A 15,005-nucleotide genomic window follows, 5' to 3' on the forward strand; every position below is an offset into this window, starting at 1 on the left:
CAACTACAGGCTTGAACACATGAATCTCAATATAAAATCCATGAGTTTGGTTGTTTTCTGAATTCAGATCTGCCGTGCACAATCGTTTATCGCTAGCAAGATTCCAAGGAAAAGTAATCCTCATACTTTGTCTTAGCGACACGAGTAGTTCCCCTTCCAGATTTTGGCTGCATCGTGACAAGACTGCAATCCGACGGTCAGTTTTCAAAAATATTTCATTTTATAAACAGATCACACGCAATCAATTGCAAACATTTAATCAACTTGAAGAACATGCAGCGGTTTCATACACTATTTTGCCCCAGAAAACTAAACTTCATACAGTTTTTAGCGTTGGAACACGGGTGTAAAACTTCGTCTGCTAGTCACATTCGAGGAAAGAACATTTCCTGAGCGATACCAAAACATGTACAGAACACACACTATCTGCCTTTACCGCCACAGCAGAATGACAACATAACTGTGTACTTGATTTTAGTTCAAAACATGGAAACTGACAAGAAGTGTGAACAAATTTGAATGATTTGCACGGAACTATACAACCGCGCATTAATCGATCGCATGCGCAGGTAGACTGGTTGGGTGAATATGATTTGATCAAACTTTCGCACAAAAACTCCTCTTTTCTTTGAATAACTGAAGAAAGGAGGGATAAAGAGGTTACATACCTCGTCTCAGTGATTATCAAAAATAATGGTCTCAGTTCGCGGTCATGAAAAAGCTCGCTGAAGCTCGCATTTTTCATGATCCGCTAACTTCGACCATTATTTTTGATAATCACTGAGACTCGGCATGTAACCTCTACATATTACAGGCCTATGAGAATACTTTCAGTTGAAGGTCAGGATGGGGAACAAACATCAAAGGTCACAGTACTGCTAATGTTACAACAAACTCAGGGGCGGATCAGTTGCTTTGTAAGGGGGGGGGGGGGGGGGGGCACTTTGAATCGAAAGTGAATGTGATGGGCGCAAAGCGCCCGAATTTGCTAGGAGGGTCCGGGGGCATGCCCCCCCGGAAAAATTTGTTGCCCAAAGAAGCAGAATGGTGCCATCTGGTGCCATTTGAACCTAGAAATGGTCATAGAATCAGCATAGAAAAATCTTTTTTTTTCTTCTTTTTTTCCATTTTTTTTTCAGGGGGGGGGGCACGTGCCCCCTGTGCCCCCCCCCCCCCTCGTCCGCCCCTGAAACTCCTCACTAATTACATTATGCTTTCCAATTCATACCTTTCACAGGAAGGTCTAATATAATCAAAACGTCAACACAGCAATATTACACAAAAATTAAATATTTAAAGGAACAATCTCTATCTAAGATTAATATTACAATATGAGTCACACAACATTTTCTAACAAAATCAAACGCATCTGACAAAGATTGCTACAAACAATAATTACCACTGAAAGAAAGACTCACCAACCTGCTAATTGTACGTTCAAACAGTTCCACACATAATAAACAGCACCGAGGAGAGAAATCTCTCACCGAGGAAATTTAAAATGTCTTTTCAAAAGAGAGACAGAGAGACAGAGAGAGAGAGGGAACATGTGAGACTAAGAAATAGAAAATATTTTCCATGTACATTGTATAAGTGTTCCTGCTTTGCGATACAGGATGGCCATTTCAATACAATCACATATCCTTGCAATTGCTATGCCAGGTTAATTTAAAAACAAATCTCACTTCATCAAGCAGTCTAACGACTAGTCTTGTTTATTTCAATGTGACCATATAGCTAGCTGTGCTACAGAATGTTTCTTTCAAAATAACCTGCCAAGGCAGATTACCTTACAACACAATTACATTGTAATTCCATCCAGGCGCGGCAAGTCTTCAAAATAAATCCCAGCTTATCCAGTCTCCTTGTTCAGTGATACAGGAAGCTTATTTAAAGGTAACCATGTATTCCGGGTAGGCCTGGGTATCGTTGAAGATCACATACATAGAAGGATTTCCCGGATTGTCAGTGGCAGAATCATAGAGAACGGGACCCTGTCTGGGAGGCAGGACTCTGAGGTTCTGGTTTCCTTGGACAGGATGACCAACCAGCACTCTGCACTGGTAGACACGGCGATTGCCTGATGGATCTGGCGGGGAATATGTCGGGTGTGCTGAGTAGTTAGTGTTGATGGCAAAGTACACACCTTGCCCATGCACCGTTGCTGTGAAGAGAACAAGAACGTGTCTTTAGGTTAAAATTGGAAAGCGGTGATTAAGTATAAACAAGAAACAGATATTGTGACAACGATTGGGAGTGAAATCAATGATAAAATCGCACAGTACATTATTCAGCAGTATAGGAAAGAGAGAATGCTTCATGTCCTACAGGCTAAATATTGAAACATTTCAATAGTAAATTTTTATTTGATTAATATACTTACCTAATTCTCATAGATGCATTGACTTCAATCTCACATGCCAGATGTCGAAAAACTACTCAAATTACCTGCCCTTGCAAGGGTGGTAACCAAGCTAAAAACAGACGCCATCGCCGTTGCTATGCCCTGTCCCACCTGGTTACCCATAACGCACCGCGCACCACGTGAGCGCCGGCATCCGGAATAATCATTCGAGACTTCTCAAAAACCCTTAAGAAATTAAGTAGTGAGGATGGATGGGAGGGTATAAACTATGAGAATTGGGTAGGTATATTAATCAAATGAAAATTTACTATAGAAATTTTCCATCAAATTACATTTTCTTACCCCAATTCTCATAAATGCAGATTGCTCCTAAAGGCGGAGGGAACTTACTTATGTCCCTGAGAGAACCTGTCATGCAGAAACTAACGAGGGCAAGGAAATTGCCCCATCAAGTTAAGAGCAAGAGATGTCCACCAGGTAAAAAATTAATGAACATGTCATCAGACCTCCAAAGAGCTGTTGGCAAAACTTTGCATAGGCGAAAAGAACACCACCAGCGAGAGAAGAACACCAGGCTCTGGACTCCTGAACACCTGTAAAGGAACAGAGGGAGGACTGAACGCCCCCCCCCCCCCTCCTCGTGTTCAATAAGCCACCACTCATAGGACTGTCCTATGAAAGTAGCAACGTCTCTTGTGAGAGTCAATTAAGAAAAGCCTCTTTCACCTATAGTGTAAAGAGATAAGAACATGAGCTTTTGGCTCTTAGTTACAATTGACTGAGCGCAAATCAAACAAGTCGCGTAAGGCGAAAATACAATATTTAGTCAAGTAGCTGTCGAACTCACAGAACACGTGGAATTGACAAGAAGAGCGGGGTATTCGTTGCGCTGAGAAGGATAGCACGCTTTTCTGTACCTCTCTTTGTTTTAACTTTCTGAGCGTGTTTTTAATCCAAACATATCATATCTATATATTTTTGGAATCAGGAACCGACAAGGAATAAGATGAAAGTGTTTTTAAATTGATTTCGAAAAAAAAAATTTGATAATAATTTTTATATATTTAATTTTCAGAGCTTGTTTTTAATCCGAATATAAGATACTTATATGTTTTTGGAATCAGCAAATAATGGAGAATAAGATAAACGTAAATTTGGATCGTTTTATAAATTTTTATTTTTTTTTACAATTTTCAGATTTTTAATGACCAAAGTCATTAATTAATTTTTAATCCACCAAGCTGAAATGCAATACCGAACCCCGGGCTTCGTTGAAGAGTACTTGACCAAAATTTCAACCAATTTGGTTGAAAAATGAGGGCGTGACAGTGCCGCCTCAACTTTCACGAAAAGCCGGATATGACGTCATCAAAGACATTTATCAAAAAAATGAAAAAAACGTTCGGGGATTTCATACCCAGGAACTCTCATGTCAAATTTCATAAAGATCGGTCCAGTAGTTTAGTCTGAATCGCTCTACACACACACACACACACACGCACGCACGCACACACATACGCACATACACCACGACCCTCGTTTCGATTCCCCCTCGATGTTAAAATATTTAGTCAAAACTTGACTAAATATAAAAAGGATTTTAAAACTCTAACCAGACAGTTAGAAAATCCAAAACGCCCGGAGCGAGAATCCTCCCGAGAGGAGGGAATTAAACACCAGAGGAGATTGACCAGGTTTCTGATTCAAGGAAATCTGGCCGCAAAACCCCCAGAAAAAACGGAACTATAAGCTCCAAGGCTACATCCTCCGGTAAACTCCAACAACGCATGTGCCTCACTGCCCTTCGGGGCTGAGGCCCAGAGTAAGAAGAACGAAGTCCTACGCGTTAAACAAGGGGACGCCTCTAAACCTCTTAAAACAAGGTCCTTTGATCATGCCCGCAAAAGCGCCATGAACATCAGCAGAGAGGCCTATTTGTTCCAAAGTAGCTGAGATAGCCGAGACGCCAGAACCTCCAAGAAGAGGCGCAGCCAAGCTGCCAAGAGCCAAAAAGAAACAGAGGTGATTAACCACCTGGATTGAGAGAGGGACGCTAAGGAGTTGCACCCCCGCTCTATACGCCAAATGGCCAAGGAGGCCAATGAGGGGCATACACAGAGAAAGTGGAGGACCTATGTGCTTTATGCACCAAGACCAGAGTCAAAACCCACGATCTGTAACACAAACAGCACAACCTCCAGCCCTGTATGCAGATGGCCCAACCCGTGTGCAAGCCCTGAGAGGTCCTGCTGAGCGAGTCGGCCAGATTATAGAGCCGGCCGGAAAGATATTCCCCTGAGAAATTGATTTAGTGTGAAAGAAACCAAATCAGAATCCCGTAAACTCTGTCTGACAGGGAGTGAGAACTTGCTCCTCCCTGCTAGTTCACATAGGAAGCAACAGAAGTATTGTTCGTATGCAACCGGACATGCCTGTATATAGCCAAAAAGAAAGGCTAGTAGACTGAGAGCTACTGCTCCTAACTCCAGGCAATTGAGATGCCCAAGGAGTTGAGTCTTCATTCACAGCCTCAAGACTGTAATTGCTGATGTAGGCTCCCATCCAGACAGAGACGCATCCATGAAGCGGTCTAAGTCCGGGGGGGGGAACAAAGCTAGGGAAAAAAACCCTGAGCGATCCAATTGGATTCCAGCCACCTACTCGCGTGGAGGAACCCACCCTGGAGGAGGACCCTCTTGTCCCAGACCTGTGAGGCCGAGTCCCAAAGAGACTTGAGGAAAGACTAGTAGAGGACCAGCATAGCCATCGATTCCATCTGACCGAGGATCAAGGCTAAGGACCTCGCAGAGGTCTGCTCTCGTGCCTGTGGCAGTGATAAGAGCCTAAAGCCTCTCTATTCTCTCCTGTGAAGGACGAACCTTCCAAGAGACAGTGTCGAACGGCATGCCCGGGTTCTGAGAACGCCAGACAAAAAGCCTGGTTCAACACCATCTGAAAGTGCAGCTGGCAAGCTGATTGACTCTGATAAAAGACCAACCAGTCCCCGAGGTCATCCAGAGACAAATAGCTCTCCAGAAACGGAGCCACTTCCTGTCTGCAGGAACGCATAAGGAAGGCTCGTGTGAGAGCACAGAGGAAAATCTCAGCCAAAGCTGATACCTCTAGACCATGCCGTCCCACCTCCTGCGGAGAGGGAGGAGACACTGACCGAAACACCCACTTTGTGACCGGGAGCGCATCAATGCGCTGCTACTTGTCCATGAAGGAAGGGCAAGACTGAGGCTTCTGAGTAGGTTTTAACAAAACCCCGAGAAAAAAAGCCTGACCCTTGCTTCCTGTAACCGGTGTGAAATCAAACCCCTTGTAAAAGAAGGAGATCACACCTGGTGAAGACAGTGTGGGCATAGAACCACACTGAAGAACTCATCTGCTCGGTGATGACCCTAGCCAGAGCTGCCAGCAGCATGGCTACGGCCCTATCCTAAGATGGCTCGTATGAGAGCACAGAGGAGAGTCTCAGCGAAAGCAGATAACTCTAGACCATGCCGTCCCACCTCTTCCAGAGAGGAGAGGGAGGAGTAACATCACGAAACCCCACGTTCCCTGTGGTCTATTTGTGAAGCATGGAGACTAGTTCCGACGGAGCGGATAAACTAGCCCTTGGCAACGAAAATGTCTGGATCAGGTCCTGAGACTTGACATTCCAACCTATCTTCTTCCGCACTAAAAGTGAGAACGAAGCAGCCTGAAACCCAGAAGCCAGCCACTGGCTAGCAGAAGGAGGAGCAGGACCCTGCATATGAAGCAATCAATCAATCAATCAATCAATGAGTCTTATATCGCGCATATTCCGTGGGTACAGTTCTAGGCGCTCTGCAGTGATGCCGTGTGAGATGAAATTTTATACGGCCAGTAGATTGCTTCCATTTCGGCGCATATTTACCTTTCACGGCCTATTATTCCAAGTCACACGGGTATAGGTAGACAATTATTAACTGTGCCTAAGCAATTTTGCCAGGAAAGACCCTTTTGTCAATCGTGGGATCTTTAACGTGCACACCCAATGTAGTGTACACGGGGGGAGGTTCGGACACCGAAGAGAGTCTGCACACAAAGTTGACTCTGTGAAATAAATTTCCGCCGAACCTGGGATCGAACTCACGCTGACAGCGGCCAACTGAATACAAATCCAGCGCGCTACCAACTGAGCTATATCCCCGCCCCGGGAAAGGTGTAGGCTGAAGACCACTACCCTGAGGTGCGGGTCAAGCCAAGAGCTGCGACATGTGGTAGGCAATCACCGGATACTCGGCAAATCGAAACGATTGGGAGTAAGCCCGCGTAAACCCAAAGTCATCCGTGGAAGAGGGAGGAAGAGAGACACCCTGCTCTGAAACCGCCACCCCATCCGGGAAAAAGTAAGCTGCCACAGCAGCCGCTTTTTGCATAGCAAGCCTACAAGCAGTAGGCAGCGCTACACACTCTCCCTCCTCAACCGAGAAGTCCGAATCCCGACCAGCAGTTGTGTCCAAATACAAAAGGAGGGGAGACAGGGGAGGCAGCGCACTAAAACTCCTGCTGATAACACCGCCAAGAGTGAGAGTGAAAAGCGTGATCAGTCTCTGCCTGCCAACCCAAACCGCCCACCTGACGTGAGAGGGGGGAGAGAGGTTGGTAGTTGGCACAGTGCCCTGCCGAGAAGGAGGGAGAGTGGGGGTACGAGACAAAGCCAAGCCCAGCAGTACCCCACCCGCTGTGCGAGAAAAGCATCCCAGTGCTGAGAACCAGTCTGCCTGGTTTGAGCCACGCCGCGCCCCGAGTGGGGAGGGGGGTGGTTCGACACAGCAGTAACCCCTGGAAGACTGAATGAGAGACACAACCGTAAACGGCCGAACCCCACTCGTCCATTTTCTGACGTCATGTAGCCCCACCGCTCACCCACCCCAAGCAGTGAACGGAAGTCTATGCCACGGCTGCAAGAAGCGGGTATACTTTCCCTGTTTGCAAAGCAGGGGTGAAATGTCAGGAGTATTGAAAACCTGATTGCCTGTTAGTATATATTGTGCTGACCGGCCCGCAATTGGGGAAGACACGACTGGGTATCGGTAACATCCGCTCTCAGACCATGCTCCTGTCAAATCCTGTCCCAAGGGAGGGGTGAGTGAGCGTCTTACGAGTTTTAATTGCCGATGTCTGTATGGCTAGAGGCATTACATGTAGCTAGTTCTGAAACCTTGAGAAAATATCTTCAAGGAAAGCTAGAGAACTGGCTTTGGAAAATAAGTGGACTCTGTTAGAAGAGGTCACTGTATAGACAAGGTTCCATTAACTGGTACTTCAAGTGCTGGTAACCTGAAGTTCGATATCCCCGAGGGTAAAGGTAAGCTAAATCTTCTTCTGCCTAAGTAGTGCAGAAGTGACTCATCCTAAAATGTCGTTAGAAACCATGCAGATGGATCTGAGTAGCCTATGTATGATCCGAGGCTGCATCCCTGAAACTGGAGTTTCGTGATTCAGCCTTCGTTGGCTTAAAGGCAGAGTAAGCCTCCCGTAAACCATCACAGATACGGTCAGGCTTTTACACACAGTACAAACACCCTTTCATTTAAACACTCACCAATTGAGAACATCCTAGGTGCCCTCCGTAAAGAGCGAACAATTTTCAAAGAATTTATTTTTGCGTGGTTTATCTTACCCCTGAGCCATCGTGAACCCGTGTGATCCAGTTTCCCTTTTTTACAATGTAGTCGTCAGTTAGTCATTTGAATGCGACTCGATGTGAGCTTATCTACAATAGCACGTTTTTATACAAGAAACAAACGGCTGTGGTTCACAAGAACTCTAGCGATGGTTTTTGACTGTTGAGAGGAACTGCCATATGCATAAACCGTCGTCTGCTACGACCCTTGCGTGACCCTGCTTCCGGGCTTTTCTGTTTTCAAACTTTCACAACTTCGAATTGTACTGATCTTGTCTTGATGAAAAAAAAATTCTTTTATGATTAAAGAATGTTTGTGTAACAAGCTGTGAATTTATTATTTAGATTTTAAAAGTTAGGTCTAGCGCAAAAACGCACCACGGTCCAAAAACATTCTGATAATCATCGATCAACGGCTATGGCCAGTTTACATCGATAAAATGAGACCCGAAGGGAAGTAACTCATTTTTGACCTGAGTTCAGGATGGGTCCAAAAAGTGTTCGAGACAATCTGCAAAATTAATTCTTTAAAAATTGCTCGCTCTTTACGTAGGCCACCTAGGATGTTCCCGTTTGGTGAGCGTTCAAATGGAAGGGTGTTTGTACTGTGTGTAAAAGTATCTGTGATGGTTTACGGGAGGCTTACTGTCCGGGCGTGATTTCCGGTATTGAATATTCATAACAGCCAGCACCAAAACGAGGCGCCCTTGCTGTAGAGGACTCATCCACGAAAATAAATTCTTTGAAAATTTCTCACGCTCGACAGAAAGCAGCCAGGATGTTCCCGTTCGGTGAGCGTTCAAATGGAAGTATGCTTGTACTGTATGTAGACGCTCGGGGAGCTCTGTGATGGTTTACGGGAGGCTTACTGTGCCTTTAATCTAGAGGCAAAGAGTACTATTTGCAAAGTAGGAGAAGACTCCTGGCGCAAAGCCAAATTGTGCAAAATCCAGGGGCCACCGCTGGGAAGACTACAAAAAGAGTGTAGTTTGTTAACTCGCGGTAGAAAAGGCCCTGAGGGGCGTAAAGCTGAAGTTGAAACACTGAACCAGAAGGTGTGTGTTTTAACATTAATTGCCAAACACCGCATTCCTATCTTTTGCGTCTGGGAAAAAGATCCCCAAATGCGGAAAGCTTTAGTGCCGAACATAAGGGTAGCCACATGATGGTGACCTTAGTTCTGTTCGTAACACTTAATGTGAAAACTTGGAAGGTTTGACAGTGCTTCAAGTTGTCCGGCAATAGTCGCTGACATGCGACTGTGAAGCCGTTTATCCTTTTTTTTTTTTTTTTTTTTCATGTTTCCAAACAATTTTATTCAAATAAATAACAACAATTAACAATATCTCATACAATGAATTAAATACAACTTATCGAGTACAACAAGCTAACTTTTTTAACGTTTTGTTCTTCAAACACTCACACAAAAATGCTTCTTATCTGTAACTGCCTATTAAAAATACTTTCCAACGGTAAAAACGAATTTGTTTTTTTATATATACTAACGCACATCTTTCCGATTAAGATAATGTGGTTCAATTTATACATAGATGCCTTTTTCACCATTACAAAATCCTTAAACAAAGAGGCTTATACATCTGAAGCTAGCCGTAAGCTGTCTGACATAAAGTCCTAGATTGACATCATCCAGTCTCTGGTCTGAGTGTGTCTCTGACTGACGCGGGTGTCTCCATTGTGAATTTGATTTGTCTCAGAAATCTATTCAGAGGGGACAAAAGTACTTGTATCGCTGTCTTTGCTTCCATTAAACAGGAAACTTGACAGCTGAGGCGCACTGGTTAAGGGAGCCTACCCTCCTTCCAGAATAGCCTGAATCCCGAACGCACTATACCCAGTATTCACCGACTGATTACCTAAGTAACCAATGTGTAAGTGCCCGTGACAGGCCGCCTGCCAACAAAGGCGTGGTGGTTGCATGGGCTAGTGGTTCGGGGACACATCATAGGGGGTGTAGCTTGCGTCCCGCACCCTTGAATGAATCTTCCCCGTCCTCGTGAAGAAGAGCTGGAGTGTGTTGACCTGCCCCTATTCGCCGAAGAGGCAGCAGGTTTAGGCGGTCCGTAGCTCTTGCTCTGAGGCTTAGGAAAGCCGTGTTACGCTATCTTGGCTATAGCTAAATCCCGATCGTCCCGGGTTTGCTTGTGGAGCACGTCGAGCGACGGCTGTACCAACAAGGCACCCTCCGTGAAAGGGGATAACTTGAGAGCCTCAAGCGCGGCTTTGTCTTGGATCATGGAACCCAAGAGAAACGCTAACCTGCGCGCGTGCACCGCGTGTGCAAAAAGATGCGCAGAAAAACGCATTTGTTCGGCTGAAACTTGGCCAAAGTAGCGAGCAGCGTCGTTACGTCCTTTTCGCTCGCGTCCGGGCCGTCTAAACTCAAACGGTTCCAGGGACGTAACGATAGAACGGGAGAGAGACATAAGCAGCGTTTCCGAAAGAGACGCTAACTCTAGGTTACCTCTCCCTGTCTCTTCCAGTGCCACAAGGGCGGACTCTGTATAAGGGACAGCTCTGTCCTTTCTGTAGCCATCCTCCCTGAGCGTCACTAACTCCGGTGTCACCGGAAGTGGAGCTCGTGGTAGAGAAAAGTGTCCAAACACGTCCTTAGACGCTATCGCTGAAGAGTCGAATGAATACAAGATGGCGGCGAGAGCACGCGTGCGCAATGCATGCTGGGAGGTAGCCTTGACCTGGCGTTGTCATGTGACCGTCAAGGTCGTTCTACTTTTAGGGTTACTTCCCCCCTTACCAGGGTGGAGCGTAGTTTCAGCGTTCTAGTACTAAACTGAAGTAAATTGCTTTATGTGAATTGGGTAAGATATGTAATTTAATTCAACCTTCTTCATGCTGCACAGTTTCATTTCTACAATAGACAACGTTTGGAAATACATGTGTGACAGGGTGACCAGTCACCAATTATAGAGTAAACGGCTGTTGTCATTGTCCAGTCTAGTGTTTGTACCGTAGTTCATCTTGCCAACCGATTTGTGTTTTGTTTCATTTCATTATTCTTTGAACTATAAAAGTACTGGTGTGCACCAGCCGTGTCCAGCTGCAAACAGTCTCCCTTTGAGTGAAGCAATTTTCTAATCCCTTACAATTTGAAGTAGACAGACCACCTGTGTCTGAGGCAGGCAACCCTGTCTGCAGGGGAAGTATTATGCAATCTGACACCCGACTGCCTCTACACCCCTGAGGTTTGGGGACATGTAAAGTTGGTGTGATTTCCTTTCATACTGATAGTGAGAGATCAAAGAAGCCTGTCAGCTGCGGTTGGAAGGTTTTAATCCCTTACCCCCCCCCCTTGTTACATTTAGTCAAGTTATGACTAAATGTTTTAACATCGAGGGGGGAATCGAGACGAGGGTCGTGGTGTATGTGTGTGTGTCTGTGCGTGTGTGTGTGTGTGTGTGTGTGTGTGTGTGTGTGTGTGTGTGTGTGTGTGTGTGTAGAGCGATTCAGACTAAACTACTGGACCGATCTTTATGAAATTTGACATGAGAGTTCCTGGGTATGATATCCCCGGACGTTTTTTTCATTTTTTCGATAAATGTCTTTGATGACGTCATATCCGGCTTTTCGTGAAAGTTGAGGCGGCACTGTCACGCCCTCATTTTTCAACCAAATTGGTTGAAATTTTGGTCAAGTAATCTCCGACGAAGCCCGGACTTCGGTATTGCATTTCAGCTTGGTGGCTTAAAAATTAATTAATGACTTTGGTCATTAAAAATCTGAAAATTATAAAAAAAATGTTTGTTTTATAAAACAATCCAAATTTACGTTCATCTTATTCTTCATCATTTTCTGATTCCAAAAACATATAAATATGTTATATTTGGATGAAAAACAAGCTCTGAAAATTAAATATATAAAAATTATGATCAAAATTTCTTTTTCGAAATCAATTTAAAAACACTTTCATCTTATTCCTTGTCGGTTCCTGATTTCAAAAACATATAGATATGATATGTTTGGATTAAAAACACGCTCAGAAAGTTAAAACGAAGAGAGGTACAGTAAAGCGTGCTATCCTTCTCAGCGCAACGAATACCCCGCTCTTCTTGTCAATTTCACTGCCTTTGCCACGGGCGGTGGAGTGACGATGCTACGAGTATACGGTCTTGCTGCGTTGCGTTGCCTTCAGTTTCATTTTGTGAGTTCGACAGCTACTTGACTAAATGTTGTATTTTCGCCTTACGCGACTTGTTTTTATCTTGTCTTTAACCAATGAAATGGGGTATCATCTTAGAATGTTGTGTTGCTAATAGTTACTAAGAGTTTGATTGGATGTTTGTTACTCTAGCTAAAGTTGAATAATGTATGTACATGTTAGAGTGTGGGAGAGAACTTTGAGAACTTCAGAAGAGTGTGGACGTATTTTGTTGTGTGCTCCACTAACTCAGGAGATGTGGTCAACTTGGTATGTTGTGGCTTGTAGCCACCGGCTTCGGTTGGTAGACGAAGAGGAGGAGGGAAGATCGAGAGACACAGACATAAAGTTTACCATGCCAGTATACTGCTGTTGTTGTCACAATGTCATATGTTGTGTCCGTGAGTAAGAGTCCAGAGAGAGTCCGTAACACAAGAGAAGAGAAACAAAACAAGACTTTCCAAACCTCTACACAGTCATGTAACTCTCTCCGAGTTTTATGGGCTGTAGAAGAGTTGCGCACCTTAAACATGAGGCACATGTTGGGACTTACTGATGTGTGGAGTCAAGTGATCGTGTGCACCACTGTGACACTCACGATGACCTGACCCAACATAATTATCAGTCACTGGTGCAAGCTAGGGATGCAACAGTTTTTCTTGTACAAAGTAGACACATCATTTTCAGATTGTTTGCAACTCTTGTTTGTTGTCTGATCATTTTGCAACATACACCCACCATTTTTCCCACAGTAGCTGCGGTTGAATCCATAATTGTTGATGTTGTCAACCGCATCTGAAGCTGTTCCGTGCCATATTGTCTTCTCATTCTCAATGCCTGGGTTTTGCTTCTCAAGGTGAGCCTTTTTGGCAATGTACTGCTGGTACAGGGTTCGATTCTGTATCCTGTCAATCTGTTACCACAACCAACCAGTCATAAGCCATGATTTAAGATCTGTTTACTTTCACTGTATAGTCACAAAAACCACAGTCAAAGACGGTCACACTTGTATCACGTCAGTCAAATCACATTCAGGCACAGTCAGCCATGGTTAGATCCTATAACTATAACCACGGTTGGATCTGTCCCAGACCGTGAGTCCAATTACAAACATGGTCAAATCTGTATCCTGTCAGTTGAATCACATACACAGTCAACAATGGTCGAGTTCTTGGGTCAGAAAAAACAAAAGACCATCATTGTTTTCTTCTTTGCAGAAACTGTGGTGAACTCGGACAATCAGAATGGAAAACAAATCAGAATGGCAGTTAGAATGAATCAAGGCCTTTACATGTCAGGCACTAAAAGCTTGTTTTTACACAAGATGCCAACCATACATATAGGAGTCATTTCACAGTACTATTCAAGTAAGTTATAGGTGTTCTCAAGAAATAATAGTATTGATAGATGTAATGTTAAATATAGCATTGTAAAGCCAAACCTCACAATCCAGTGCCATTATTTAGTTATATTTGATATAAGTCACTTTTATCAACGCTAAGAATAATTCTAGTGAAATTAATTGACGGAATGAGCTCCAAAATTGTGCATAATTTGGACATTTAATTATGTCTTTGGTTGAATGCATATACTTTCAGGCGCCATATTTATCACCCTTTGCTTGTCATGTTTGTTATCAAAATGGCCGCGCCATTGTTTTCCTTCTAAACCCCATGCACGTAACACCCATCTGTGCAGTTCATTCCATAACTTAAATGGTAATTGAAATGACTTTTTATGCTTACAAGAACAAGTTCTGCAAATTTAGTGTCTTATATTGCAGCAGAAATACATCCCTGAATTAACAACACTTGCATTCAACATAACCCCGATAGATTCCATACATTTGAACAAGAATAAACATCCAACTAAAAAGTGACCAAAAATTGCTTTGTTTACCGCTGTTATGGTAAGATTGCCCCTGTTTGCTCCAAGTGTGGCTCTGAAGTTTGACTCCACTTTTTTGTACTCTGCATCTGACGAGGTAAGGGGCACCAATTTGACGTGCTCATTAGCAGTGTGGGCAACCCAGTTTGTTGGCAATGAACCACTGGCCATTTCTGCAATAGAAAAGCAAGCTGTTCAGGCAACTCTAGAAGATTGACTCTATCGTATCACAGACCTTACCATTTTGAAATAATGCCTAGCTTTATGCTCACAAGACTAAAAACCTCAAACTGCAATAACATGTTCATTCAGTAAGTAACATGCACATATGCATGCAAGAACACTCAAGTCAAACAAACAGGCATACACTGTGCAAACACACATCTGACTTGGTGGGTGTGCGACAAAAGGTCGAGTTTTACAATGTCGAGGCACAAAAGGTCGAAGACATTTGGTCAAGAGTCAAAAGGTCAAGGGCGACAAAAGGTCGAAGGTGACAAAAGGTCAACAACAAAACATCTAAGGGACAAAAGGTTGAGGATTAAAAAAAGGTCGAGCATTAAAAAACTGTCGGCATAATTTTCTGTTTACGTGTGTGTTAAATTCTTTTTAATTTTTTTTATTGCTTGGAGAAAACGCTGCTTTGTGTGGATTTATAAATGTTGTGTTATTTGTTTAGTTATTCAAAACAGTGTTCGTACAAAGAGTGCCTTGAGTGACGGGTCTTTGTTTGTGTTCACGGACCCACGGCTTTGTCGGTAAATGAAGCGTAGTGTGGTCAACGGTGAACACAGCTCGACACTCAACAGATTGTTGTTGGTGACACTTGTCACCGATACGCCAAAAGCTTGAGTTTTTGTTTCCTTCTTTTTACTCTCCCATATTTAAACTTTGAAAGCATTTGCAAACGAAGAGAGAGT

The 15,005-nt window shown here is 43.9% G+C and overlaps 1 protein-coding gene across 1 annotated transcript in view; it reads right to left on the reverse strand.

Moving 5' to 3' along the window:
* Positions 1-1,177: 1,177 nt before the first annotated feature.
* Positions 1,178-15,005, reverse strand: part of LOC138982485 (uncharacterized) — a 22,873-nt gene continuing 9,045 nt past the window's right edge. The window contains exons 7-9 of the mRNA XM_070355788.1: positions 14,098-14,258; positions 12,937-13,111; positions 1,178-2,164 (exon numbers count right to left, since the gene is read on the reverse strand). Of these exons, the coding sequence (XP_070211889.1) occupies positions 1,887-2,164; positions 12,937-13,111; positions 14,098-14,258 (614 nt within the window). The 3' untranslated portion in view covers positions 1,178-1,886. The remainder of the gene's footprint in view (positions 2,165-12,936; positions 13,112-14,097; positions 14,259-15,005) is intronic.

Source organism: Littorina saxatilis, linkage group LG12, assembly GCF_037325665.1.
Source record: "Littorina saxatilis isolate snail1 linkage group LG12, US_GU_Lsax_2.0, whole genome shotgun sequence".
Lineage (NCBI taxonomy): Eukaryota > Metazoa > Mollusca > Gastropoda > Littorinimorpha > Littorinidae > Littorina > Littorina saxatilis.